Source organism: Anolis carolinensis, chromosome 5 (genome assembly GCF_035594765.1).
Source record: "Anolis carolinensis isolate JA03-04 chromosome 5, rAnoCar3.1.pri, whole genome shotgun sequence".
NCBI lineage: Eukaryota > Metazoa > Chordata > Lepidosauria > Squamata > Dactyloidae > Anolis > Anolis carolinensis.
In genome coordinates, this window is record NC_085845.1 from 166,282,104 (window position 1) to 166,308,330 (window position 26,227).

At 37.1% G+C, this 26,227-nt stretch overlaps 1 protein-coding gene across 3 annotated transcripts in view; it reads right to left on the reverse strand.

The window, feature by feature from the left end:
• Nucleotides 1-25,877, reverse strand: part of bltp3b (bridge-like lipid transfer protein family member 3B) — a 58,828-nt gene extending 32,951 nt beyond the window's left edge. For 2 of the 3 annotated variants that reach the window (XM_062980961.1, XM_062980960.1), the window contains exons 1-8: nt 25,628-25,871; nt 12,328-12,490; nt 10,469-10,507; nt 6,444-6,535; nt 4,940-5,129; nt 3,760-3,900; nt 2,872-3,042; nt 827-1,007 (exon numbers count right to left, since the gene is read on the reverse strand). In XM_062980961.1, the coding sequence (XP_062837031.1) occupies nt 827-1,007; nt 2,872-3,042; nt 3,760-3,900; nt 4,940-5,129; nt 6,444-6,535; nt 10,469-10,507; nt 12,328-12,490; nt 25,628-25,671 (1,021 nt within the window). In that variant the 5' untranslated portion in view covers nt 25,672-25,871. Of the gene's footprint in view, nt 1-826; nt 1,008-2,871; nt 3,043-3,759; nt 3,901-4,939; nt 5,130-6,443; nt 6,536-10,468; nt 10,508-12,327; nt 12,491-25,627 lie in introns of all 3 variants that reach the window. The other variant, XM_062980962.1, reaches the window with a different exon arrangement.
• Between the last annotated feature and the right edge of the window lie 350 nt (nt 25,878-26,227).

Consider the following 26,227-nt stretch of genomic DNA (forward strand, 5'->3'; position numbering starts at 1 on the left):
TCTCTAGGGCTGGTATATAGTGGACAACACCACAAGTAATACACTAAATCTTCTATGCCGCCATTATCTCAAATAAAAGGAGCCCCCACTGGTGTAATGGGTTAAACCCTTGTGCTGGCAGGACTGCTGACCAACAGATCCGCGGTTCGAATCCAGGGAGAGCAGGTGAGCTCCCTCTGTCAGCTCCAGCTCCCTACAAGGATGGTAAAACATCAAACATCCGGGCGTTCCCTAGGCAACGTCTTTACAGACAACCAATTCTCTCACACCAGAAGCAACTTGCAGTTTCTCAAGTTGCTCCTGACATGAAAAAACAAATCTCAAATAAATAGTCTGTCGGCTACAAGGGTCATATCTGCCCTCCAGGAAGGCAGCTGGTATGTATTGAAATATTAATTCTGTAAAAGCCCTCCTCAAATGGGTAGTACTCAGTAAGAAACCATGAACTGCAGTTCTGGAAGCATGACTTTGCCCTATTAGATTTGAACATAAAAAATTATAAATAATCTTAACCAAAAAAATCAGGATACAAATAAAAACTTCCAATACCACGTAGGTTCATGTTTTTTTTTCTAACTGAAAAAAGAATGGATGCTATTTCATCACAGAATAATAAGGTCAACAGTTTAAGTACCTAGAGCCTAACATTTCTGGTCATATATTTGCTCATATGCTTTTGCAACACACAGAACAGAATAATTTGCTAAGAACACTGTTATTAAACAGTTAGGACTTAACAAGTATATTGGACAAGGACTAGTAAAATATAACCAAAAAAAGTCTGCAGCAGTCTCAATAAAATGAAGAGAGCAAAGAGAACTCTTACCCTTTTCCTTGGAGTGAATATCATCACATATATGCAGATCCAAATGTGAAACTGCTAGATGGTAAGAGGTTTCTTTAACATCAAAATCATTGAATAGTTTCACAATTGCATCATTTTGATCACTAGCTGCAGAAGACTGTTGTGCTTTCACCTGTTGAGAACTGGATGCAGGAGTGGAATTCTGGAAACATTCAAATACAAATGTTTGTCTTGGCATGAACTTCAGCAATGAAACAGCTCAAGGTTAAAATAATATCAAAAATTCTCAAGATTTGCATGTTAAGTTTTAAATGTAGCATCTTGAATATGACTTTTAACTGTCAAATTTGAAATACTGTATTAGTTGCTATTCAAACCAGTTGCAGCATACAAATGCTGTTGAAGACAGTGCAGAACAAACATGGCTACCAAGACAATCAAGGGATTTTAAACAACAAAGACTCTTGCAGCTGTTTAAAAATAACATGTTTTGTTTGGCATATATTTTAGAGATCCAGCCTGATGCTGTAATTTGGCTGTTATCTGAGAGCCCAGGGTTTAAAACCTTGCTTGGCCATGGAAACCCACTGGATGATCCTGGGCAAGTCATATTCTCTCATCTTCAGAGGAAGGCATGGTAATCCACCTCTGAATAATCCTGCCAAGAAAGCCCTGTGATAGGTTCCCTTTAGGGACTCAGTAAGTGAGAAATTTCATGTTCTGGTTAATATTGGAAGGAGACTGTCAAGGAATACAGGTGCTGTAGGCTGTATAAGGAATTTGGCCCCCTTCATCAGGTACACTGGGAGAGTTCATACTTTATGCCAATCAAATATGTTAGTCTTTAAGGTGCTCCAAGACTTATTGTTTTTGATACAAAATAATATGACAATTCCCCTAATATTGAAATTTTAAAAGCAGTGCTCAAGTGTTTCTAGTGCGAAAAGTCATTCTTTGAATATTTATTTATTTCCGATATTTCTACCCCGCCCTTCTCCCCGAGGGGATTTAGAATACTGTTGATAGATTCTTAAAAATAAATCAAGAATACTATAGAAACACACAAAGTGTGTTCAAATATATTCAACAGATTTGAATATATTTACCTTAGTGCCATTCTACATGTATTTAATGAAATGTAGGCCCTATTGCATTCAAGCAGATTTACGTTTCTATACCCAATATATTGTGGATATCTTAGGTGTGCATATTTCTTATGTATCCAATGCACACTTAATATCTGCGTTGATAATTTGAATTTCGGTCAACAGGACACATCGCTTATTATGTTGTCTGTTTCACCCACTGATATCATAACATTTGGTTCTTTTGACCTATAGCACAAGAGCTATAAAACAATGTTAACTGAAAAAGAAATACCAGGAGTCTATGGAAGCTTTCAGTTTGTATTTTTCTTGTTTATTAATTTGGTTTATACCCTGCCATAGCACGAATGTAAAACTTTCAATATAATTAAAAATCATACTTATAAAAACGTAAGAACGAATACATATCAAAAATTCAAGTTAAACTGTCATACTAGTAAAACACAAGGCAGATTAAATAGTTGAAACTCTTCAATAATAGTACATAAAATTAACACATTAATAAGTATGACATGTCCATTTAAAACCCTGCACACATTATATAGTTGCTGGTGGGTTATCTGAACAAAAATGGATGTAGGCCAGAAAGCAAGGGACTAGCTTGCCATGCAAGATACATCATTTGGGGGTAGCTATTGATAAGATCCTGTTTTGTTTTCTCATGTGCTGGCTATTGAAGAGGTGAGTTGAAGAATAATGCTCTTCCTGAATATCTCAAAGCCTATCTTTAAGTCAGACTTGGACTTTATAAATCATATTATGAAGGTAATGTTATCAGTTATACTATCTGGATGTCATTTGTAGAAGCTTCGAAGTAGCTTTGTGAAGTTTTGACAGATACAAGATGTTTAAACCAGTGGCGCAACATTTACATGATTGGTTCACTATGCAAACATAGGTGTGCCTTACTTCCTCTTGATAAAATCTGTATCCACTAAAAATCCATGAGAATAAGCTTACCTGTGTGGGTTCAGAAGCTAGACTTTTCCTCTGATCAGCTGACTTTTCTATTGCTTCACTAAGAGATTTAGCATACTGTACCATAGCTTTCAGTTGGGAATCAGTCAAAACCCAGAGCAAGTCATCCAGTATTAGAATCAGCTTGGATGCCACTACGTTGCAATCCTTTAACTGTTGGTAGAAGGATAAATGGATTTTGAATATTGATAGCAATACAGATTTTGAGGATTAGGGAGAAGAGTTTAAAAAAAAGATTGAAAAGCAAGACTTCATAATAATGATTACCAAATGGGACAGTGCTGCTAATAATTCTAACAAACCGGAATCTTTATTCAATTATTTCTGCATCTCTGTACCTCTCTCTTAGAGAGACGTTTTCTCTTTAATGTATAAAAAAGACAGAAATGCATGAACTACATCATTATACATTACATTGTTTGTAAATTTAACAAACAGACCCACCATTTATTTGTGCAAAAAAGTTTCAGATCAGAAATTAGAGGCAAAAGAATGTTTCTATTTACTAAATGTATTTCTTACCTTTTCAACACAATAAGCTCATGACAATGGTTAAATGAACTAAGTATAAAGCAACTGAATAAATCCACAGAAAAAGATAAGAATAAAAATAAAAGTCTTAGAATGTCATAAAGACAGAAATTCGAAGGGTAGACACCTCATACTGATGTCCATTAGCCACAGAAAGAAAAACTAAAGGGTGGATTTGACACTCTCTAAAAATGTAAGAAACACATTTGTCTATTCTATGCTGAACTTATTAGAACAGAGTTAAATAAATCTGGTATGTATGTAAATTTCCTCCAGAATCGCTACATCACCATCATTAAAGAATATATAAAAATGCCACAAACCGATATTCAGTATTACCCTTCTTTTTAACGTGACCCTGATTTTGGACTGGTTAGTAATCAGACGAACTGGAGCACTCATGATTTCATGCTGAGAGCTTTGGATTGCATCTGCTTCTATTCTGATCATCTGCCAATTTATTTCTTTAAATGTTAAAACCTAAAATAAAGCACACAAATATTTATTTAAACAACACAAATCAGGGAAATATAGGAAGGCACATTCAGCTGCTATAGATCCAGGCTGCAACTGAACTGATATTTGGCTTGTTAGCCCACATACTTTAATAACAAAATATACATCTTACTTAAAAGAGAAAGAGTAATTTTATAAAACAAAGTAAAAAAAAGTGTAGACTTTGAAATAATTGAAATGTTCATCAATATAATGCCTGGGAAAATTGGGATGTTTCTAATTTTATACTAGAACTATGTAACTGTGCAAATTCAAACTTTACATAATGTTCACTGCCATGCTTTTACTCTTCAAGCAACATTCAAGGAAACAAACAGCAATGTTAGTCACAGCCCCTTGAGGGTGAAACCTGATTTTTTTTTAAATGTTCCAAATGAAGATTTATTCCAGAAGCAAGTCAATTTGTTTTCCTTCACATTAATTTAAAGCAAGGTGTTACAAAGAACTCTTGATAAAATAAATTGACAACAACTGGAAAGTATGATATACATCCAGAAATGTATACAGACAGAGATTGTAGACACTCAACCTATAAGACGTTTACATCTCCTTCACAAGTGCTATACCTTTCAATACATTGATCAGGATCCATAGAAAGTGCCCACCAAATAATTTCATTAACAAAATGTCCTGCATGCTACAAAATGGTTAATCTCCAAAGAACCAAAAATAACACGAGTGGCAAAAGGATTGTGCTGTCATTACACAAGCAGAAGTCTTCAGAGAGACTCTAAAGCACATGAAGGCAACCTCTGAATCAAGCCACTAGTGTTACTTAGATGTGTACTACATCTGTAAAGGTGAGAATAAATTTCAATATTGCATGCTACTATTAAAATATTCTAATATTAATGTTAAGATTCAAGAAAAAAAACCCTAGGTAAATATTATACACTAGTCAAAGCCACTCTAGCAGGTCTGTTTCAGCAAAACCATTTGATATATAAAAATAAACCCTAAGTTACCAAGACAGAAACATTTATAAGTTTAAAATAAGGGTTACCTCTCCACGTTGGGATTCTTGTAATCGAGTAAATCTTAGGTCACCATGTTCCCAGTTTGCATTTACACTATATATTCTCAGCTGGGAAAGTTCAAATGATGCATTGAAAGCTTTTGCTCCAATTCGAATGATGATTGAGTTTACAGAAACAGATATTCCTTCCACAACTTTTTCAGCAAAACCATATCCACTGGTGAAACGAAATTCAGGTATTTTCATCAGCATTTTAATATATATGTATGCAACACTTAAAAACGACTAAATGTGAAGACAGGATGTGAAATTCAAAGAAAACTAGTGTTGGACCAATCTAACATTTATGACCAACAAATCTAACTCTTATGACCAACAAAATAATATACGTAAGTCTTCATGATGTGTAGAACAGACTGAGAATTGCATCCCAGATAATTTCTCTCCCCCAATTGCCCTGCATTAGCATTGGAATGGAAGCACAACATTTGAAAAAGTAGGTGAGAATCAGCATTACAAGGAAGAACAACATGTCAAAATGAGAATAATGTACACTGGCACACAAGGAAAAAAATATGAACATAAATCTTATATATTACAGCTTGTATGAACTCAATGTGCTAGTGAACCCAATCTCTGAAAGAGCCATATGCTGACAGGATTTGTCATAAACACTACCATCACAGTGTCGATACACAAACTGTGAACCTACAAAGACCTTTTTGCATGAGCATGACACGGACTATGTGTAGCAAAACTGCTGCTCCATCCAACAGATGGCATTATAAACTGTGCTTACTCTTCTCTTAAGTTCTATAAATGTTCTAGTGCTTGTACAACTGAGTTATGAGATGCTATTTTTCATCCCAGCCTTTATCTTAATATTTTATGTTAATATTTATATGTTGTAGGTTGTAAATTGCATTGCTTTTAATGTTGTGAGGCACTTTAGGTCTTGGGAAAAAACAACGTATTTTATAGCATGATAAAAGATTGAAAAATTAGTTCATGCTATTGTCTACACTTGAGTTACAGAAACACATAACATTTTGACATAATCATATTTAATTGCTGCAGTGGTTATTTTATGTTGATGTTAATAGATAGCCATTGTTGTAGGCTTTGTGTATAGTCTATTTACATTGAGGTTTCTCCTTGTGATCTGATACGTCATGAGCAGATGATGCACAGGTGTGTATCCAGATGTTGCTGGAATTCATAATACTTCAATACTGTGATATCAGCTAGGATATCATATAAATAGTCACAAGCTTCCCACTCTTGCTACATATAAAGGAAAAACATAAATATCAAAGTTATTGAATTTAATGCATGAAATAGTAACTGACACCATCTACAAATCTATCTTTACTATAAGACATCATAACCAAATCAGTAGTTTAGGAATAGATCAGTAATGTTTCTTAACAGGATGAGCTATAATGTTTAAGGCATATTCCGCTTCCTTTTACCAACTATATATATGCATACATTTCTACTATTTTAATTTTAATTTTAGACAGGAACAAACCTTTGCCCTGAGGCAGTTGCTATTGGAGATGGTCCATTAGGGGCACGAGGTTCTTCACATGTACTCATTTCCATTATTACCTTATCCAGTGACTTAGACATGGAAGAGAATTTTTGAATAAATTAAATGTCTGAATTAACAAGTAATTAAATTAAAATCATATCACAGAATAAAAGTACCTAAGAAGAATATCAAACATTTACAGGGATTATTTAGTTAGTACTTTAAATACTTTAGGAGCACATCAATTATTATTACTGCAAACTAATATTTTAAATTAAACCTATTATATGCCCATTTGGAGGAAATGTGGGATATTACAGAGGTGAGTTTTTGTGTGTACCTTATCTGATTTTAATTAATCTTGGAAACCCTATGAATCTCAACACCTGGAAAGAAGTTTAGACATGATCATCTCCATCACTCCAAACCTGATTAATAATCTTTGTTTAGTCCCATTTTTTTTTAAAAAAAAGGAATTAAAATATTCCCATCTCTCCATGAGGGAAATTTGGCTACTCTCTATGAGGAATAACTGAAAGTCCTTGTCTTAACAGCAACATTCTTAGGCTAAGAATGTTGCAGCACCCCCATCTACTTTCATATAAAAGGTTCATACCATAATCTCCTTCTGCGGTGGAAATTAAGAATAAATATCTATTCAGGCATAATTGAAGCTTGTTGCTTCCAAAAATTCTAGCACAAAAGTTGTAATTTGAGATTAATTTTCTAGACATTTAATATTCTCTCTCTCTCTCTCTCTCTCTCTCTCTCTCTCTCCGTATATACAAACAATTGTTACACCTCAATTATAAATTACCAAACTACATTCCACAAAAACTGGTAGCATGAAGGTAAAAAAAAAAATAAAGATTGCAAAAGTATGCAATCAAAAAAAGATATCTTACATAAAAATAATGATTTTACCACAGGTGGCAATCTATTTTTACAGTAATGATAGGTATGCAAATTTGGTTTTTTGAAAATCCATATATTAGAATTGTGAACTTCTTCATTTGCTTAAACACTGTTCTACATGGATCTCACTTTGAGAGAAAGGTGAAAGACAAATTGTCTGGAGCTCAGTTCAGCTGACAAGCAATCAATCTAATTCTGAGTCATGCTAAACATTTTGGCAATATGATGTCAGTCTCTTCCCTGAAGAGCTGTACCACCAGAGGACTAGAACTGACTCACTCTTCATTATGTCTTTTAATCTTAGATACTTGCAAGGGGCGATTTGAGAGCCAGTATATATCAAAAGATAGAAGAAATCTAATCCAAACTCTCTGGTCCACAATGCAATTTCCTAAAGATATGAAACATGAAAATTATCTTAGCAGTATCAGAAAAAACCTCCCACAATAATTAGAATAAGCAAAGAGGAAGTGACCTATTTTTGAATTTCCTAATGCTTTCTCAAATATAATGAAGTAAAGTACTGGCAAAGAAGTGAGATGTTTCTCACCTAGACAAAATCCTTATTACCAGCCTTTGCACTGGTCTTTTATTCCTATTATAGGTTTTGGTGGGTTTTGACTTTAAACTGTTAACATTTTCTCAGTTAGGTTAATAAGCACAACTTGTATTAGTTACCACTTGAAAATTCTACTCTTATCAACTGTCTTTTTACCCTTTCTATTCTCTTATCAACTTCCCAGAGAAGTTGGATCTGACCATGCTGGTACATGCCTTGGCTACATCCAGTTTTGATTACTGCAACATGTTTTATGTGTAGCTGTCTTTCAAAACTGCTCAGAAACTTCAGGTGGCCCAAACAGACAAATCCAGATGGTTAACTGGGCTGGCTTCAGGAACTCTCTTGTTATAGCAATTACACTGATAGCTGCTATTTTTCCAGACACAATTCAAGGTGCTGGTGTTGTTCTATGAAGCCCTATATGGCTTAGGTCCAAGATATTTGAAGTACTGTATCTCCCTTTATGAACCCATTAGAGCTCCAAGATTGTCTGGAGATGCCCCACTACCTTCTCAGGCAGCAATGAGGGGTCTTCTTGGTGGATGCTCCAAAACTTTGGAACTCCCTCCCTCCCTAGAGAGGGCAAGATGGTCCCAACCTTGTTGACTTTCTGCCAGCAAGTCTAAATTTATTCATTTATTTATTTACTATATTTATACCCTGCCCTTCTCACCCCAAAGGGGACTCACAGCAGCTTACAAAAACATTTTGAAACTGTCAAGAATTTTTTAGTCTCTAGGCAATAGTTTTCATCTATTTTCAAACATTTAAAACAAACTCAGCAGAGCTGATTTTAAATATCTGAAAATAGATACAATGAAAATAATCCATCCCCCAAAGTGACTACAAATCTACTTCTAATGACACAAAATCAGGGTTCAATGGGATTATGTTAAATATGTAGCCAGTCCTGTGTGACTGTGGAGCAGAACAAACAATTCCGCATATGTATGCTTGCCCACAATGTCCTGCCTCATGTACGGAGGAGGAGTTGTTTAAAGCTACAGACAATGCAGTCGCTGTTGCCAGCTTTTGGTCTAAAACTATTTAGCTGCCTGTGATTTCCTTTATTTCATCACTTTTAAATTTATTATGCAATGCTTTTGACACAAAATAAATAAAAGCTCCTGAAATATATTTAAAATTTCTCCTGAGAGGTTTTTTAAAAGGCAATTCACCTCTTTTTGGCTCAAAGAGGATGGTTTGAAGGTGTCAAGGGCAGCAGAATACTGACTTGAGAACTGTGTGTAGTGCCACAGCCATATTTTCTTCATGTCTAGGTTAGAGTGTAGGTCTAGGATTTATGAGTTCTAGACCTACTGAACCACAAAATACATTAGGTAACCTTAGGCCAGTCACTTCTTTACATCCTAACCCACCTCTCAGAGCTGTTATGAGGAAACTATGATTTCCTGGGCTAATGACCTAGGGAAAATATTGATCTGGAGAATTGAAAAAATGGATTTAAATTCTCAATAGCTGGCTCCATTAAAGAAAATATGTATAAGATGCTTTATAGTTGTTATATAATGCCAGAGACAATAGCCAAAATGGATAAAGCCCAGATAGGGGAATGCTGGCGGTGCAAGATGAAGAAATGCACATTCTTCCATATTTGGTGGACCTGTAAGATGGTATAAGATTTTTGGGAAAAGGTGATTAAGGAAACAAACAAAATTATTACTAATAAAGTTTTTAAAAATCTAAAAATATGCCTTTTAGGAATATTTATGGAGAGAATTAGCAGAGGAGATGAGGAAATTAGTCAATATAGTTTTGTTGCAGCTATACTGACAATAGCAAAATCAGGGAAAGGTGAAAAAGAACTGTCTAAAAAAGGATAGGAGAGAAAAGTTATTAAAATATATTCAAATGGCCAAGATATCTAATGGTTTCAGGGGAGGAAATAATGAAGAGTTCGTAAAAGAATGGACGCTGGCATTTGAATACATGGAAAGGAAGACAAATGTGGACTTTAAAATAGCCGTAAGGGGAATTTACTAAAGTAGATATAAGAGTAGATTTTATGAGATATGGGACTCAGTTGGAAGTTATGGGTGGTGGTTTCACAGGTGTGGGGCAGGAGGGGAAAGATTTAATAGAATATTGCAGTGTATCTGGTTGGGGTAATGACATATCTGTATTAGATATATCTGACCATCTATAGATGTTTCTCCTTTTTATATTTTGTATCCCATTAACTTAGCTCAAAAATTATTAAAATTAAAAAGGAGCTGTTGTGAAGAAACTGTGGCAGAAGAGAAGTCATGCATGCTGCCTTGAGTGCATTGGAGAAACACAGGTTTTAAAGGCAACTAAGAAACAATAAAATAAAAATAAAGCAAATCTAAAGTCTTCATATATTATCATTATTTTATTAGTTCTTTGGCCATGCTTTTATGCATGAACTATAATAGGAAAATGTTATTCCCTCCGATATTACCTCTTAACTATTTTCTATTTGGCTGCTCCACAGATATGCAAGCTATATATATGAAGTATACGTACAGTAGTTATAATTTGAAGACCTAAATTCCAAACTCACCAAACATATTGGATGTGTTTTCAATTTTGTCCATGGTATCTATAAAGGAAAAGTATGAAATCATGACAGAAAATACACTTAGAAAAATATTTGAGACATTTTTCAATTCCAGGTAGAAATTGAAATATTTTTAAAAATTTGTGAAACAGTTAAAAAGCAGTAAGTGGGAGAAATATGATCCTAGGGAAATTCCATGCACGGAGACAAGTGTGTGTACCGGGGGTGGAAAATTCACATTACCTATTTTCTGTAGCATTTTACTGTACTTGTATGTGCTGTCTGCCATTATTCAGAGACCTGTGAACTCAATAAACTGCTCCGTGTCTGTAAGAGGACTCAAGAGTGTTTAAACAGGTATATTTTCCCAGAATAATTATCTCCCTTTTAGGCTGCAGTCCCAGACCCATTCCAGTTGGGTGTGACTCAGCAATCTCCAAAGAGGGAACAAGTATAAAGCCGAGTCTAACAAGGCCTAGGAGGACTTCTTTTAATGTGTTATATTTGTAAAAAAAAAAAAAAAAAATCAGCTCACTGGGTGGATTCTGCTCATTCTGGGATTGTTACACCAGCTGGTGGTGAGAGAGCCAACTGAAGGTCTGGGCATTAGTGAGAGGGCTACCCAGAACCATTTAATTGGCTAGGCAAAGCAGTCCCCTGGTGGGAGTAGGGTGCTGCTGGACTAGTTGGCTAATTGGCCTGATTGACTGGGAATACACCCATTGACTTTGTGTTAAGTGTTGTTGTATTTATGTCTTATAATTTGTCTTTCGTTTTTCCCCCCCTTTTTTGTTTTTGGTTGTTGGTTTGTCCCTGTATTGTTGTTTTAAATTCAATGTATACGGGAACCGGGGAGGCAATACAAGTTGTGCATGTCCTTATAGAGGACAAAGAGGTGTTTAATACTTACCTTTCAGTCACCCTGCCAACCTGTGGAATTTGGAGAGTGGGCCAGGCAGCCCACCAAGCCTCACCTTGCTCTTCATTAATGTCAGGTCACATATAATCTATGATCTTCTCAAAGATGAGTAATGCATGTACTTCTGGGTTTTAACTAACATTTGCAACCATCCACATGTTAACAGAGCATAGGAGAACTTTTATTTGTACATACCCTCTCATTTTCTCACAAACAGATTATTCAAAATCTGTTACTATAGTAATAAAAAAGAAAATAATAAAAGAGAAAGTACAGTAGAGTCTCACTTATCCAACACTCGCTTATCCAACGTTCTGGATTATCCAACGCATTTTTGTAGTCAATGTTTTCAATACATCGTGATATTTTGGTGCTAAATTCATAAATATAGTAATTACTACTTAGCATTACTGTATATTGAACTACTTTTTCTGTCAAATTTGTTGTATAACACGATGTTTTGGTGCTTAATTTGTAAAACATAACCTAATTTGATGTTTAATATGCTTTTCCTTAATCTCTCCTTATTATCCAACATATTCGCTTATCCAACGTTCTGCTGGCCCGTTTATGTTGGATAAGTGAGACTCTACTGTAGTCAGAAAAAGATGTCAAAAAAGGAATCAAGAGTGATTTATAGGGAAATGCTTGGCTACAGTCAAAGGGAAAAATAGTTTCCCTCAGAAAAATTTCTCTATTTGCCTTATAATCAGGTGTTGAATACATAAAATTCCAAATTTACTAAACACCAGTTTTACCACAACAGACTCACAAGTGTATTTATTCATAAAAGGAGTAGAAAAAAAATTAAGAAACACTTATTATTTTAATTTAGTTTATCATAATATAGTGGGGCTAACCAGTATTTTTGGAGAAAAATATTTCAAAAGTAAAGAGAAATAAAAACGTTTTCAGTACTTCTAATGTATAATAATGTACTTACTCTAATAGATGCTTTATTGCAAAAGACCTTATTGATGGCAAGCCAGGTAGGAAGATCCAGCATATTCTGAAGCACTTCTTCATCAAGCTCCAAATTGGTTAGTTGACCTTCTCCTTTTAGGGTGCTCAGGTTGATTTTGTCAGGTGAGAGGTTTTTTGTAAACCTAAAATAGAAAACACATTAACTCGGGTGTTACTTCATTAAAAAGTCATTATTAATGTTAAAATATATAAATAAATAATCTTTACCAATTTTAATTTGAAGATTACATTTTGAAAAGGGACCCTGAATGTATAGATTAAATATTAAAATATTATCATTTTACTATTATTACACATGTATATAATTCTATTATTATTTTTATCTTGCTGTGTCCTTTAGGCTCAGAATCTTTTATTTTTTCCATCTTTACAAGAACCCTTATTACAGTAAACATGTGTGAAAGGTCCACTTCAGAAACCCTAAGGTTCATAGCTGACAGAGGATTTGAATGTGTCTGTATCTGGTCTTCTCCAAATCTTTGGTCCTTGCCACTGGTGATAACAGTGTGTTTATTAACATTCCTACAGTTAAAACAAGTACTTAATGGAAGTTGTTTTGCTGTGCTTAGGTTTCCACTCAACTGCTGGAAAACTAGATGGTAACTTGCCAACACTCCTTGCTTTACTAACAATACGAAATAAAGGAGGGAAACCACAATTTGGAGTCAAACATCGTACGAAGCAGGCAGTACAAAGTATTTGTCTCACAAGCCACTCCTAAACCAAAACCAAAATTCTGCTAAATAAAACTCCATACTCTGTGAATGGATGTATTCCAATGATGACACTTCACAGATATGCAATATCCTACTTGTTTATAGTTTCAGGGATGAAATTTCCTGACTTTAAAAAAATTCTTGTTTATTCTACAGTCAAAAGGAAATAATCCAGTTTCCTTTTAGACTGTTTCAGCTTTCTGGGGGGGAAAAAAAAACAACCCACATTCAGTCATTACAACAGTACATAGTCTCCAATAGTCCTACTACTGTTTTGTTGCTACTGTCATCCTTAAGAGCTAGCAATACTAAGTTCGTTTCTTTTCTGAAAGGAAAAAATGGCTTTATTACTTTCACCATCAAAGGAAATATGCTTTGAATATCAGTTACTGGAGACCATGATCTAGTCCTATTGCCTTCATGTCATCCAGTGAGCTTAACATGGGGAGTTTTTAAGCCATTATGGAAACAGAATAAGACTATTTTATTTATTTATTTCATAACTCACTTGTGTGAACAGTTTATTCTACTCGTAACCAATACTATTAAATGTCAATTCAGTACTTTTGAAGAATAAAGGAAGACTATGTGATTTTAATTTTAAAAGTGTAATTTTCATTATTATTTACTTCTAAATATATATTCACACTACAGAGTGGGGAAGCATAGTCAAGGAACAGGAGCATCTTCGATACGGAAATTCAAAATATTTCAAAAAGATGATAGAGTTAGAGATGCCTTTGCATTCTGAAGGCTCTATGTACATAAACTTTGTTTCATGCATAAAATTATTTTAAAATGTTGTGTACAGTATACAATTCCCTTCAAAATCCAAAACATTTCTGATCTTGAGTATTTCAGATAAGAGATACCCATCCTGCAACTGTGTTTACTATTTCTTGCAAGTATAAATATGACTCTCAAATTTTAATGAGAACAGATCTCTATTTTCCATTACATTACTTGTATGTACTTTTCTAGATACTCTTAATAACTAAGTTTTAAATAGGCGTATAAGTATATAAATCTCTAGTGTTCCTACCAGAGGTATAAACACAATTTCATGAGCCTTCTCTAGAAAATAAAGGTACTGTTTCATAATGAGTAGTGTGATGGGAGGCTTGCATTCCATGCTGACATGATCACTACATATTTTCTTTTAAACAGGTTAACTAGTTTCCTCTCCATTTCCATTTGCTTCTTTGCATTCCTCTAATATGTTCTTCTTGTGTGCCTTCTGAAAGTCTTCTTTATCAGGGCTACTTTACTTTTTTGGGGCTAATTTTACAACCATAGTTCTATCCCATTATAGAGCAGAGATGCTGTGGAGATACTATGGGCCCCATGTATTTGTGTTCCAACTTTAAAAAAAACACTGGCCTGTACAGTATTTTTAAAAACGTGTGTTTTGCTGCTAAGTAACATACAATTTTTATTGGCAGGATTTTTAATGAAAACGTTGCCTATTTCAAACTTTCTACTAAGTGAGCTGCCTTCTGAGAACTAAATACAAGGGATGTATGACTTGTTATTAAATGAAATAAAATATTAATGTCTTGAATTGGCTGTACTTTGCTGATTCATTGCTAGCGTGTTTCCCCGAAAATAAGACCTCCCCAAAGAATAAGACCTAGCAGGGGTTTGGGGGGATTGCCAAATATAAGGCCTCCCCTGAAAGTAAGACCTAGCAACTAAGGCTGCAGCAGAGTTCCATTGGGAAGCATGGCTGCAGGGCAGAAGCAGCACTCATTCATACACCGGAGGGAGGGAGGTGCTTGCTTTCTGTGCCTCCCTCCCTCCCTCCCTCCCTGCCTTGCCTTTCCTGTTTCCCCAGCCACGGCTTGAAAAACCTTCCATGGCTGCTGCTGCGCTGCCGTTTCTTCCTTCCTTCCGTCTCCCTCCTGGCCATGCTGCCTTCGCCCCCAAGGCTTCTGATTGGCTCCTGGAGCCCAGGCAAGGGAGGGTGGGAGGGAAGGAAGGAAGAGGGCTTTCCACTCCTCCCCAAGGCTTCGCTCCTTAAAGGTACAGGATGCATTGGGATTCTCCTCTCATCCTTATTCCTATCCTATGCCATGAAACTGATTATTTTATACTATTATTCTATTACCATATTATTATCATCATATTCTGTTACTATTATTATATCCCATTATTATATTATCCTATTAATATATTTTAAATCATTATATTATATTTTTCTATTATTATTATATCATTATATTATTATTTTATTATTATTCTATTATATTTTCATATTATTATATTATTATTCTGTTATTATTAAATTCCATTTTATATTACCCTATTAATATATTTTATATCATTATATTCTATACTATTATTCTATTATATTATCATAGCCATCTTCAACCTCAGCAACATGGAATGGACGAAGGATTGGGGGAAATCCAACCCCAAATAGGGAAACAAGTTGTCCAGGAACACCTGGCCACTCTAAACGAATTCAAGTCCCCAGGGCCAGATCAGCTACATCCAAGAGTATTGAAGGAACTAGCGGAAGTTATTTCAGAACCACTGGCAATCATCTTCGAGAGTTCTTGGAGAACAGGAGAAGTCCCAGCAGATTGGAGGAGGGCGAATGTTGTCCCTATCTTCAAGAAGGGAAAAAAGAACGACCCAAACAATTACCGTCCGGTCAGCCTCACATCAATACCAGGCAAGATTCTGGAAAAGATCATTAAGGAAGTGGTCTGCAAACACTTAGAAACAAATGCGGTCATTGCTAATAGTCAACACGGATTTACCAAAAACAAGTCATGCCAGACTAATCTGATCTCTTTTTTCGATAGAGTTACGAGTTGGGTCGATGCAGGGAATGCCGTGGATGTAGCATATCTAGATTTCAGTAAGGCCTTCGACAAAGTCCCCCACGACCTTCTGGCAAACAAACTAGTAAAATGTGGGCTAGACAAAACTACGGTTAGGTGGATCTGTAATTGGCTAAGCGAACGAACCCAAAGGGTGCTCACCAATGCGTCGTCTTCATCATGGAAAGAAGTGACAAGTGGAGTGCCGCAGGGCTCCGTCCTGGGCCCGGTTCTGTTCAACATCTTTATTAACGACTTAGACGAAGGGTTAGAAGGCACGATCATCAAGTTTGCAGATGACACCAAACTCGGAGGGATAGCTAACACTCCAGAAGACAGGAGCAGAATTCAAAACGATCTTGACAGACTAGAGAGATGGGCCGAAACTAACAAAATGAAGTTCAACAGGGACAAATGCAAGATACTTCACTTCGGCAGAAAAAATGGAAATCAAAGATACAGAATGGGGGACGCCTGGCTTGACAGCAGTGTGTGCGAAAAAGATCTTGGAGTCCTCGTGGACAACAAGTTAAACATGAGCCTACAATGTGATGCGGCAGCTAAAAAAGCCAATGGGATTTTGGCCTGCATCAATAGGGGAATAACGTCTAGATCCAGGGAAGTCATGCTCCCCCTCTATTCTGCCTTGGTCAGACCACACCTGGAATACTGTGTCCAGTTTTGGGCACCGCAGATGAAGGGAGATGCTGACAAGCTGGAAAGCGTCCAGAGGAGGGCGACTAAAATGATTAAGGGTCTGGAGAACAAGCCCTATGAGGAGAGGCTTAAAGAGCTGGGCATGTTTAGCCTGCAGAAGAGAAGGCTGAGAGGAGACATGATAGCCATGTACAAATATGTGAGGGGAAGTCATAGGGAGGAGGGAGCAAGCTTATTTTCTGCTGCCCTGCAGACTAGGACACGGAACAATGGCTTCAAACTACAGGAAAGGAGATTCCACCTGAACATCAGGAAGAACTTCCTCACTGTGAGGGCTGTTCGGCAGTGGAACTCTCTCCCCCGGACTGTGGTGGAGGCTCCTTCTTTGGAGGCTTTTAAGCAGAGGCTGGATGGCCATCTGTCGGGGGTGCTTTGAATGCGATTTCCTGCTTCTTAGCGGGGGGTTGGACTAGATGGCCCTTGAGGTCTCTTCCAACTCTACTATTCTATGATTCTATGATTCTATGATATTATTATTTTATTATTATTAGCATATTCTGTTATTATTATAATATTCCATTTTATATTATCCTATTAATATATTTTATATCATTCTATTCCATTCTATTATTCTATTATATTATCCTATTATTATTATATTATTATGCTATTCTGTTATTATATCCCATTATTATATTATCCTATTAATACCATATTATTATCATATTCTGTTATTATTATATCCTATATTATATTATCTCATTAACATATTGTATATCATTATATTATTATTATATTATCATATTATTATTATATTATATTATATTATTCATCATTCATGACTACATTGAAACTAGAATAGAGAGAAATCAGCGTGGAAACCTTGTGAAACCTACATTGGAAGAGGTACCATAGATTGTTGTACATGTAAATAATGGTAGTAACAAGAAATTCTTGATAGGATTCATAGTTTGTCTGGTTATGCTGGTTTGTGATGACAACTACTTTACAGTATATAATAAATGTTCATTTTGTTGTTCAACAATAAATGTGAGCTCTTCTTCATGGAAAAATAAGACATCCCCTGAAAATAAGACCTAGTGCATCTTTGGGAGCAAAAATTAATATAAGACCCTGTCTTATTTTCGGGGAAACAGGGTACCTCCTTAATCATGTTAACATACTTTGCTATTATCTGTCATTGTCCTATCTGTTTCTTTGTTCCAGAAAATCATTCCGTATTTTTTGGGGTACTTCCTTTTGGGTACTTCATTCCTTGTGGTATGAAGATGTTTTCCCTCTATTGTTTGTCTTCTTCCCATTTCTTTCAGATTAGCATTATTCTCTCATTTGTATTTTTATTAAAAGAACATGATGACATCCTAAAGGAACCAGATCTAGTATGATCTTTGATGCTAGATAGGGTCAGGCCTGCTTAGTACTTGGCTAGGAGACCAAGACCAACAATAATATTAGGTGCTGTAGGCTACTTTCAATGGTAGAAACTGGAAAAGCCACCTCTAAGTATTCCTGCCTAACTGTCGCTATAAGTCGAAGGATGATTCAAATAAATATATGCACACATACAGTGTAATAAAGACCTTTGTAGATCAATACAAAATCTAACATGCTCAGACACTGTGAATGGAAGATTCTCTTCCATAAAAGGCAAAAAAATCAATTCAAAATTCAACTGTAATAAACGTTTCTTCCCACTTAATAGTTTGGGTTATGGATAGGAATTATGACACTCTGCAAAATGTTCTAGTGTGCAATTCTCAGTGTTTCCACCTATGCTAGGTAGGCCTGCTTGAAACTACATTCCAAAACCAAGTGATATAATTCTCACTTCTAGTTTAGAATGTACATTGCTACCACTCATAATCACTTCCTGCCCACACAACTTCTAAGAAAACACAACATTAAAATATTTTATTCCTCCAGGATAATTCAAAAACGTAACATTAAAAGACGACATCTCTTTGAGGATACTCTCCTTTAGGATATCTTAAAATTTTATATGCAATTAGCATCTTTGGCCACCTACATACTTTTATGCATTATCATAGCCTACCAACTATTTCTTAATTGCTTTATACAGAACAGTCCCTGTATCTGCAGAACTGATATCAGAGGTTTCGCCTACCCATGTCTGACAAAGTATGTCCTCTCTAGGCATTTTCTATGTCCCCCAGCATGACTCTATAGTATTCTTAGCAAGAAGTCCTTCATTTCAAGAGAGTCTGCTATTATCCACAGCTCTGTATATCATGTGAAGTCCAGGGACATATTCCTTGTGAATAAAGGGGTCATGCTCTATTACGGTAGCACAGTGCGTTAAAACGCTGAGCTGCTGAACTTGCAGACCAAAAGGTCCCAGGTTCAAATCCCGGGAGCGGAATGAGCGCCCGCTGTTAGCCCCAGCTCCTGCCAACCTAGCAGTTCAAAAACATGCAAATGTGAGTAGATCAATAGGTACCGCTCCAGCGGGAAGGTAACGGCGCTCCATGCGGTCATGCCGGCCACATGACCTTGGAGGTGTCTATGGACAACGCCGGCTCTTCAGCTTAGAAATGGAGATGAGCACCAACCCCCAGAGTCGGTCACGACTGGACTTAATGTCAGGGGAAAACCTTTACCTTTTACCTGCTCTATTAGTAGAAAGCAAGGTGGAAGAGATTTCCTCTTCTCTTCTACAAATACAATCAGATCTTGGATTATTTTTCCCATTTTTTCTAGTTTTCTACATCACTATTTATTCATATATAATTTTATTGCCTACAACTCTGCTTTTACTAGTCACCTAGGTAAGGCAGATGTAAAGAAGCCCGCTGCTAGAAGCAATAGCCCCAAGAGAAGTCTGTTCTACATGTTGCAATGTTTTGTATTAGCATTTTAAAGCTTGAAAAAAGCTTTGGGTGGGGGTATGCAAACGTTGGTTTAGCTCACTAGTCAGCTATTATATGGTCTCTCCCTTGCCTTGCATGAAAACACATGAGAGAAAAGCTGAAGCCTACCTCATTTGTGTAAGCATAGAGAAAGGAAGAGCAATACCAGTTCTCAGAGCACCAAATAAATTATTTTATGAATTTAACAGTCTTCCATTATATTGTAAGAGCTGTGGAGCCAGCATGATACACTGTTTTGAGCACTGACATGAATTCTGGAAGACCAGAGTTCAAGTCCTGATTCAGCAATGAAATCCCTCTACTTGACCTTGGGAAAATGATACTCTCTCACCTAAGGGAAGGCAGTGAAAAACCTCCTCTGACTATATGCTGACAAGATAATTCTAGGATAAATGTGTGAAATAGCTACTGGATGGCAGCAATGGTAAGTGTGTGACAATGGCAGAGGATTTCTCAAAAAATATATACAGCTAATACCTGTTAGCATTGAGCAGAAGGATAAACTCCTTTTGAATGTCTTTTACATGAAAACACTATGCTGAAACAATCCAAAATGAAACAAGTACGGTAATAGCACACAAAGATGATAAGATTATTTGGAGGCTTTCATTTACAAGATCACCGTAAGTTGAAGTCTACTTGATGGCAGATATCAACAAATTAGATTTTTTTTTAAATGAACATAATTAGTGGATTTGTAATTAACATTTTTTAAAAGTTCTTCTAAGATTTTACTTGATTTTGTTATATATGGTCAAGTCAATTTCAATTTATGGCAACTTTATGAATGAGAGACTTCCAATAAACACTTATTAATTGTCCTGTTTGGGTCCTGCAAATTTAATGCCATGACTTCCTTGACTGAGTCAATCCACCTATGATACAATTTTCTTACTGCCTTTAAATTGGCCAAGGCTTATTATCTTTCCCAATAAGTCATGTCATCTCATATATTCAAAATATGATAGCTTCTCTTCAGTCATTTTTTACTTCTAATAAAACTTCAAACTTGATTTGCTCTCAGACGCTTGTACTTGTCTTTGTTGCAATCCTTGATATATGTAGAACTCTCCTGCAGCACCATACGTATTTCAACTATGAAAGTCTGCATTAATTTTTTATGATGCAAATATCTGCTTGTGAATTAAAGCTAGTTGCTTTGATTAATTTTATTTACATAATTTTATCCTTTCTGTAATATTATATAATATTTTAGGTACTATCTCATTTTTGTATGATGACTGCAAAACAGGTAATCTAATCTTATTATCAGTCGGGAATCAAAAATATAGTGTCTTCTACACTTACAGGAAAACAGGGGGAAATGGTTTTACTCCTGCAAATCCCCCTCTCCCCCCATAAAATGGACTATCCTTCTCTGTCTAGCATACCCTTTTGGCCTCCGCCCGGATAATGGAACAGTACCTATGCTTTCAAGTTGTTTTTGACATATGACAAACACAAGGCAAATCTGTCATAGCATTTTCTTAGCAAAATTTGTTCAGAAGGGGTTTGCCTTTGCTTGCTCTTAGGCTGAGAGCAAGCAACTTGCCAATGTCACCCATTAGTTTCAGTGGTTGAATAGGGATTTAAACCCAGTTCTCCAGAGTCATAGCCTCAAACCACTATACCATGCTGGCTTGCAATTAGGTTTTACCCACCATTAAATAACATGCTTGTTAGTGCCCTAAAACTACAGTGTTGCACATCTTTCCCCATGAATGTTTTGAAAAACAATTTTTGTTCCATTTGCATGGATATATTTTTTCTGGCACTTTTCATTAGAACATCTGGGTGGGAGAGGTGAAGATAAGTGTTCATGTATGCCAAGTTTCCAAAAACAATAATTAAATGTGGCAAGTGGCCAAAAAAGAAGAATGCACAAGACAGGATATGAAAATGGAGAATGTACAGAATACACGCAGTAGCGCAGTTAAGGTAAGAAATGTAGAGTATATCAACTGAGCCACAAAAACAAGATTCCTACATTTAAAAAAAAAAATCAGTAGATTGCATGAACAAAAATGCAAATCAAGGAAAAACCCAATGAAGACAGGATATGCAATGTAGTAATAACAGTATCCTACATATAACTGCAAGACTCAACTAGATTAGGCCCGTTTGATTGCTGAATGGTAAATCAAGACTTATGTAGATCCCATAGCTTCAATGGTTCTCTGGATTTCGGCCAGTAATAGTCGATACCTGTTTACAATAAATCACGTAACAGGGTCAGGATAAATCACTCTAGAATTCTGTTCCCTTGGCTACTTACACTATTATTCATAGATTAAGATCGCCAAAGAACATTAAGTCCTATTCCTCGTCGGCCTGCAGAACACTCCATAGATCATTCACTCAAATGTATGAAATGTAGTGAATGCAGAGAATAGGAAACAAATCTACTCTGGAAGAAAGCCTTAAAAATTAAAGGCTCCCGAAAGCAACTGAATTAAAGCACAGATTACACAATATCTCGTCTTCCCACTTTTTATAGCTAAAATAATCAAAAGTAGTCAAAACTTGCATCCCAGTCCTTCTTACACACTAGTATTATGGATTAGTACATGGTAGAAGAAGTTGGGCAGTTCTGCTAAGCTCTTAACATCTGAAAGGTAGCAGTGTTTTTAGAAATGCAATATAACAGTTCATATTCCTAGTACTAAAAATCAACTAGATTACAGAACATGATATACATGTTTATGTCACATCTGATAAAGCAAGTCTGAAAACAAATTGATTTTAGTTTTGGTTAATGCAATCTATGAAGAGTATGTGTTGGGTATGAAGTAACATTTCTAAAGATTATGAAAAAAAATTGTAACTAAATCTAGTATCATGAAGATTATCTGTTTGCTCTGACTCACTGAGAGACCTCAAGACACCTTGAAATTATAATTAGTAACTGAAAATAAATCAATACTTTTGTTAAACATGATTTTTAAAATGCACAGTGCAATCTTATACATAATGCACTTAATTATAATATCCACTATTTATTTCCATGTAGATATGCATAGGACTGTAGTATAAGAAATGTTATTCTCATAAATAAAACCGTACTAAATAAAAAGAACGTAATGATTAGCTTAAAATACATCATTTTTATCTAGTTAAATTGCAAGATTTAAAAATATTTGTTTAGGACTTTAAAAGCCCAAGGTCATAAATCAAAACCTTTGCTACACCTCCTCTTACAGAATGCCATGAGTCACAGTAAAGAGACTCAAAGTCATGTCAGACTCATAAAGGCAGGCTGGGTGTAGGAAAAGAGCAGTGTTTTAGTTTCTGTATTGCTCCACAGTCCGATTAAAAAAACAAACCTGTCCATTCATTTTAATGGGAAGGAATGGATCTATCACAGGCTAGAGGTGACATAGATTTGCCACTGCATTTGGAAGTGTATTTATTTATTTATTTACTATATTTTTATCTGAGGATCAAGATTCTAAGGATCTAAGCCCTCCCACAGCAGCCCTTTTTCCTTCTGTTTGCATCTTTCAGGGGAGAAAAATCAAAATTGTTCAAATTAATTGGGAAACATCTCTTAATCACTTCATGGCAGAGACTGCCTCACCATTATCAACTTAAGACAGAAACATTCTTGCTTCATAGGTAAACATAGCTGGAATCACTAATTTTTATTTACCATGCTTCTATCATAGAAGTGAAGGTGCTCAGGTAGGCTTGAATGTAGATAAGTCCACATGATTGTTCTGTCCTGTGTCTACAGATCATGCTCTGGGTTATACAAACTAGAGCAAAATGACTGATAAGGATTTATTATCTTCCACAAGTATATTTACAATAGTATCTATTATACTCACTTGCTAGCACTAAGAATACACTTAAGTGGATGTTTCAGAACAGTTAGAAAACCTAATGTATACAATATTATTGCCAAACATGTTACCCTACTTGCTAATTCATATGCCTTTTTCTTTGTCTTTATCAATCTTCGTGTCACCTGTGCCTGCAGTCCAATACACACTTAACCCACATGCCTCACTAAAGTCAATGACCTTACTTGTGAGCATACATATGTTTGTGTGTTTATACGCACATGTATTTATATATAGTATATTTCGGAACTCCCCAAATTACAATCATCCAAGTTACAAGTTACTCATAGTTACAAATGGGGTGAGAGCTTTGGCAACAATCCAGAACAAGTCAAATTTGTCAAAATCCAATTCCCACAGGAACAGAAAGTGAGGTGAAAGCTTCTGAACAGGTGCACAGACAGAAAAAAACAAATGCCACAGGGATGTTAACTCTTCCCTATGCTATCCAAAACTACTATATATGTGTGTGCATATATATGGCTGAAGTTACACTTGAAAAAGCACCTGTTTTGACTTACATACAAATTCGACTAAAGAACAAATCTACCGGACCTATCTTGTTCGTAACTTGGGGACTGTCTGTCTGTACTTATAGGGGCAAACACAAAATTACACTGTTGATTACAGTTCTCCCAATGCATCTTTTTGAAAAATGATGGGTTGTTCCATCACTCAAAAGTAATTATTTCGGTTTTGATGAGACTGACAACTTCTGATGTACATGCCCAGGAATGACTACATATTCAGATGGCAGAGCAGCACTAGACAATACAAATTTGTTGCTGCTGGATGGGAAATATTTAGATTATTTGTGCTGTAAGCATTGCAGAACAGAGCTTACAACATTTCCAGACAGCTTACAACATTTCAGAAAAAATGTGTTGTTGAAGGCTTTCATGGGTTGCTGTGAGTTTTCTGGGTTGTATGGCCATGCTCCAGAAGCATTCTCTTCTGGCGTTTCGCCCACATCTATGGCAGGCATCCTTGGAGGTTGTGAGGACTGCTGGAAACTAGGCAAGTGAGGTTTATATATCTGTAGAATGACTAGGGTTGGAGAAAAAAAAACCTCTTGTCTCTCTGGGGCAAGTGTGAATGTGGCAATTGGCTACTTCGATTAGCTTTGCAGCTTCAAAGTCTGGTTGCTTCCTGCCTGAGGGGATCCTTTGTTGGGAGGTGTAAGCTGGCTCTGATTGTTTCATGTCTGGAATTCCTCTGTTTTTTTAAGTGTTGCTCTTTATTTGCTGTCCTGCTTTTGAGGTTTTTTAATACTGGCAGCCATATTTTGTTCATTTTAATGGTTTCCTCCTTTCTGTTGGACATGTGGACAATTTCAGCACCACCCAACAAAGGATTCCCCCAGGCAGGAAGCAGCCAGGCTTTGAAGCTGAAAGGCCATTCAATGCTAATCAAGGTGGCTAATTTGTAACAGTCACACTTGCCCCAGGCAGACAAGAGTTCTTTCTCCCACCCTAGATGTCTGGAAAGAATGCTTCTGGAACATGGTCATACAGTACAGAAAACTCACAGCAACCCATTTCCAGGAAAAATAAGGCAAATTGCCTTATGCATCCATATTCTTCAAGTCACTAGTTTTCATGGGCCAGTAATGTAGATGAATTTTTAAAAATCAGTATTTTAAGATAGAGCATGAAGGGCATGTGTACCAAATTTGTCTCAGATCTCTCAAGCGATGTCAGAGACACAACCATTTCCCACTTTTATATCAAGAGATATAGTCAGTATCTATGGACTCCGAAGGCTTTTTATTCATTCTCTTTCCCCTTTCCTATAGGTGTTGGGGCGGAGAAGGAGGGCGACATGTTGAATCAGAGACTTGGGCGGAAAGCTGGCTGCTCGGGGGAATGATCTTCGAGTTGCCAAGCGCCCCACCGGCCTGAATGTGTCACCCCCACAGCAATCTGGCGTCTGTAACACACAATGTGCCGGTGACGTCAGCCCAAACGGAGCTGGCCCCGCCCACACACAACGTGTCAGGCACAATTTACAACCCACCCACTCGCGCTCTCGACTCCCGCCCGTCCGCACTCCTCAAGGAACACCGTCTCCTCCATTGTCGCAGCGGAATGGGGTCAGGGTCCAAGCCCTGCCTTGTTGTGAGGAGGAAGGAAGAAAGAAAGGCGCCCTAATCCTTAAGCAGCACTCAGACTTGACCCGGCAGCTCCCTCAGGAGTGGAAGGGGCGCCTTGTGAGGCGGCTTAGACCTCTCGCCCCTTCCCTCAGGATTGGCGCCCAATGCCCCAAACACAGGCACGGCCCTCCTGCCCACCCTCAGCCTTCACTGACCTGGAGAGGTGCTTCAGGATCTGCTTCTTGATCAGGCCCGCCATGCCCCCGCCTTCTCGCGCCCCCGCCCGCTTGCCTGCCTCGCCGGCCTCAAGGCCAGCCCGCGGCTCCGAGCGCCCGAGCCATCCCGCCGCCCTCGAGGAGGGGAGGAGGAGGCGCCCACGCCGAGCCCCCGCCTCCGCTCAGCCCCGCTCCGGCCACGCCGCCATCTTGGTTGCGGCAGCAGCTCCAGCTGACAGGCGCTCGCAAGGGGCGGGGCTAAGGGCGGCACGCGGGCAGAAGAACCACGCCCCTCCCTCTCGCCTCTCACATACAATCTCTCTTTGCTTCCGCGGTGATTGACAGCAGAGCCTTCTTCCCTCAACCCTGTCTTTCTCCCAATGAACTTCCTTGGTAACCGGGGGGAAGGCCCTTTATGGCTCCTTAGGAACCAGCCCAGGCATGTACAAACTTGGACCCAGCCTCCAGGTGTTTTGGACTTCAGCTCCCACCATTCCTAACAGCGGTAGCATATTATCTGAGAACACATCCTATTATTTGAGAACACAGAAATGCTAGACCACTTCTAACAACCACCATGTCGGACTACGCAGAGAAGCC